General features: G+C 46.7%; 1 protein-coding gene across 1 annotated transcript; it reads left to right on the top strand.

The window, feature by feature from the left end:
- The first annotated feature begins 543 nt into the window (after positions 1-543).
- Positions 544-3,420, top strand: LOC101781048 (dehydration-responsive element-binding protein 2B). Its single transcript, XM_014805638.1, has 3 exons — positions 544-591; positions 674-730; positions 2,821-3,420. Exons 1-3 carry the CDS (start codon positions 544-546, stop codon positions 3,418-3,420), a joined length of 705 nt encoding a protein of 234 aa, XP_014661124.1.
- The last annotated feature ends 248 nt before the right edge of the window (positions 3,421-3,668 follow it).

The following is a 3,668-nucleotide window of genomic DNA, read 5'->3' as shown; positions in this document are numbered from 1 at the left end:
GTGTATCACACTCACATCAAGGAATTTGAAGGTTAATTCATCCAGAGGAGAAGGATGTCATGGACAATAACCAGCAGAATAGAAACCAACTGGCTGACACTTTATTTTTCATTTTAATGTTGGCATCCTGCAGATCTAGTTTACATCATCAAAAAGAAAAAGGGCCGTGTGTTGTGTACGGATGGCTCATGGCCGGGTGCCGGGGAGGGAGTGCCGGAGGTTGCTTGTATTGGGAACGTAGGCAGAAGCAGGGACCAAACGCAGGAGTTAGGCCAGTGGTGCTCTCATCTGGGAGGTAGTGGTGGAAGGAGACCGAGACGACGCTGCACACGACGGCTGCGAGAGGCGGGCGGTGGCGAAGCCCGAAACCCTAACCGGCGCCTGGCGGCTGCGACTATCGTCTGTTCTCCCACCCGATTAGATTAGCAAGGGTATTAGGAAGGGAGATGAATAGTCACGTAACACGGGGAGGGGAAAACGTGGAGTCGTGATTTACGCAGGCCGTTATTATTGGACGCGGCCGTTATCATCGTGCCCAGGAACATGAAGCTGCTGGTCGTGCCTCTGTCCCAGATTCATAACAACGCTCAGGTATGTTTGGGTTCTGAGATTTTGGAGTCAAGGGCCCAGGAGGTTCCTCTTAACATCTGTCCTATCAATCCCCCATTTGCAGGTTTATGGTTCGGTCATATCTGGGATTCCAAATCTACTGTCCAAGTTCGCGCTGAACGTTATCAGTGACTGAGCTGCGTGTGCAGACTGCAGACCCGAGTTCTGAATTTTGTGAAGCGGTTTTCATGTTAAGCTAGCCATGCAACAATGTGATGTTCAGTCTTCAGACCACATAGGAATATACACTAGCAGCTCGTCTTGTGTGTTTTGTAACGTTTTCGTTATTTGTGTGCGGATAGGGTATTGATTTGTATTGTATAATGTCTCTTGCCGCCTCTGTTTTGCCAACCCAGTTATGTACATTAACTTTGCTGATTATACCAATTGATCGTATAATATCCAACGTGTTTTGTACTTGTCAAAATCCGAGTTTAATACCTCGAACAAAAAAACAATGCTTTGTACTTGTCAACATGTTTTGCACACTGATGTATTTAATATGGTCACGGCAAGAGGAACAGCAACAGATTTGCCGTAAGCAATAAACTATAACAAAGCAAGTCCGTCCGCTGGGCGCGAGGCGTGGGAGGCTGGGAGCGGTCGAGCGGAAGCCAAGGGAGGCTGTGCCGCTGCGGCCTGGCGTGCGGGAGGCCGTGAGTGCGGCTGTGCGGCGCAGCTTTTGCGAGCGGTGCGGGGCAAGCGGCCCAGCGCGGCTGCGGGGAGAGGGCTAGGGTTTCGGCAGGGAAGTCCTTTTCATACTTCATGGGCGCAACGAAGGTCTTTGGATCTTGAATCGATGGTCATGAATTATGGGCTAAGCATAGTAACGGGTTCATTTTGAGGTTTAGGCCCATTGCTGTCTTGTGGTACTTTTATTTTCAATTTCTAGTAAAGTTCATAGTTATTATTGTCATTAATTTATCAACTATAAATGAATTCGAATGGAAAAATTGTCTAATACTCCCTCCATCTCAAATTGTAAGTCATTCCAAGAATCTTGGAGAGTCAAAGCATTTCAAGTTTGATCAAAATTATAGAGAAAATTATAAAGATTTATGACATCAAATAGGTATATTATGAAAATATAATTGATGAAGAGTATAATGATATTTAGTTGACATCATAAATGTTATTATATTATCATATAAATTTGGTCAAACTTGATATATTTTGACTCTCCAAGATTCTTGGAATGACTTACAATTTGGGATGGAGGGAGTACAAAGTTTTAGAAATCATCGATATCTACAACTTTTGTTTTAGCCATTTCTCTATCCGATTTTGTTTCAATAATTCAAAATTTTAATTTCAAAATGTGAAAACTTCAAACAATATTATAAGAAAGTACATGATTTCAAATGAAAAATCCATCAAAAATAAAGTTGTAGAAACCAATGAGATCTGCAATTTTTTGTTTGGTTATCTCTCTATCCGACTTTGTTTGAACAATTCAAAATTTGAATTTCAAAATATGACAACTTCAAATAATATTTTGAGATAGTAAATGATTTCACATGAAAAAGTTGTAAACAAGAAAGTTGTAGAAACCAATGATATCTACAATTTTTGTATTTGTGATTACTCCATCCGATAAAGTGGCAGTATATATTGTTCACAATTACACAAATCTTTTATATTATCACATAACTATGCGAGGGATCTACCAATTTGTGAACATACTACTACCTTGTTAAAATTATTTGAGTTTTTTATGTAATAATTATGTGACAAAAATATGTCAACATGCAAAATTATATACTTTTTTCTGACAAAATTTACAATTATTGCAATTATTTTATGGTAATTTAGAAATAGAAGGATGAATTATCCCAAGCAAACAAATGTTTTCCCCCAGAAACTATAAGATATGGGATAAAGTGAAATGTGTGAACATAAATGTATTTTTTATAATTTTTAAGGATACTATTGGAAAGTACGCATAGTTTAATTTGGAATTACTTTCGTAACCACGCAGAAATTCATTTAAATGATATAATCAAATAAGTTTCAAAAATTTTAAAACTCCAGCTATTCATTATCCGGACAATGTGATAGTTTTAAAAAAATTTAGAAAAACATTGAGGCGTTTAGATGATTTACGCAAATAAAGTGATTTTGGCTACGCGTTTGCCCTGGTTTCCTGTGCTTAATTAATGACAACGCTTGCCTCCCTTCATTACTTGCAACGCTTTAGTCCGCGTTCAGCAGGAGAGCGGCGGCAGGGCAGCGACGGCTTGCCGCGGGCGCCGCTTCGTCGGCGTGCGGCAGCGGCCATTGGGGCGGTGGGTCGCGGAGATCAAGGACTCGGCGCAGCGCGTCCGCCTTTGGCTCGGCACGTTCGACACCGCCGAGGAGGCGGCGCGCGCCTACGACGAGGCGGCCCACGCGCTGCGCGGCGAGAGCACGCGCACCAACTTCGCGGGCCGCGCCCGGTACTGCGGCGGCGGCGGCGGCGCGGCGAGGGCCAGGCTGAGCAAGAACCTGCAGCACGTGATGGCGCGGGTGGCAGCCGCGGGCAGGGCCACGGCGTGCGCCGGGGTGGGCGAGCAGTTCGCGCTCGCCGCGGTGTTCCGGCGCTGCCAGCAGCCGGCGGCGGCCGCCCCCGCGCCGCCGCAGACGCCGCAGCAGGCTGAGGCCGCGCGTGCCGCCAAGCACGCGGTGCACCCGAGCTTCGTCGTGCCGAGGCGAACGGCGGCGGCGCCGCCCCCGTCATCGTCAGCGCTTGGAGCCGGAGATCCCTGGGGTGCCGATGACGCCGCCGAGCTGCTGCGCGTGCAGGAGAGGTCGTTCAACTTGTCCTCGCCGTGATCGTGCCGCCCTCGTTCAGCGCGTCGTCATCGGTCGGAGTCCTTGGACGTCGAGGGTTTCCTAGCTAGCTGATGGCGCGATTCTCTGCGTCTTCTCGTCCATGTATGCGGTGGCGCGCTTGCTTGCTCGAACAGTGTAGATACTGCGCAAGCGACGTGCTGCCCCTGCTGCTCTGTTCTTCCCAAGGAAGAGGCGCCGTGGCATACTTTGTCGTTCAGAACGTGACGTGGCGTCGCTGTCTCAACCAT

This window comes from Setaria italica, chromosome VIII, assembly GCF_000263155.2.
Source record: "Setaria italica strain Yugu1 chromosome VIII, Setaria_italica_v2.0, whole genome shotgun sequence".
Classification (NCBI taxonomy): Eukaryota; Viridiplantae; Streptophyta; class Magnoliopsida; order Poales; family Poaceae; genus Setaria; species Setaria italica.
This window is presented reverse-complemented; position numbering and strand designations above follow the sequence as displayed.

Excerpts from the sequence above, each read along its gene's own strand:
- LOC101781048 (XM_014805638.1), top strand. The coding sequence starts at position 544 with ATGAAGCTGCTGGTCGTGCCTCTGTCCCAGATTCATAACAACGCTCAG. Across the intron at positions 592-673 it reads AGATTCATAACAACGCTCAG|GTTTATGGTTCGGTCATATC; the intron begins GTATGTTTGGGT and ends CCCCATTTGCAG. Across the intron at positions 731-2,820 it reads TGTCCAAGTTCGCGCTGAAC|GAGAGCGGCGGCAGGGCAGC; the intron begins GTTATCAGTGAC and ends CGCGTTCAGCAG.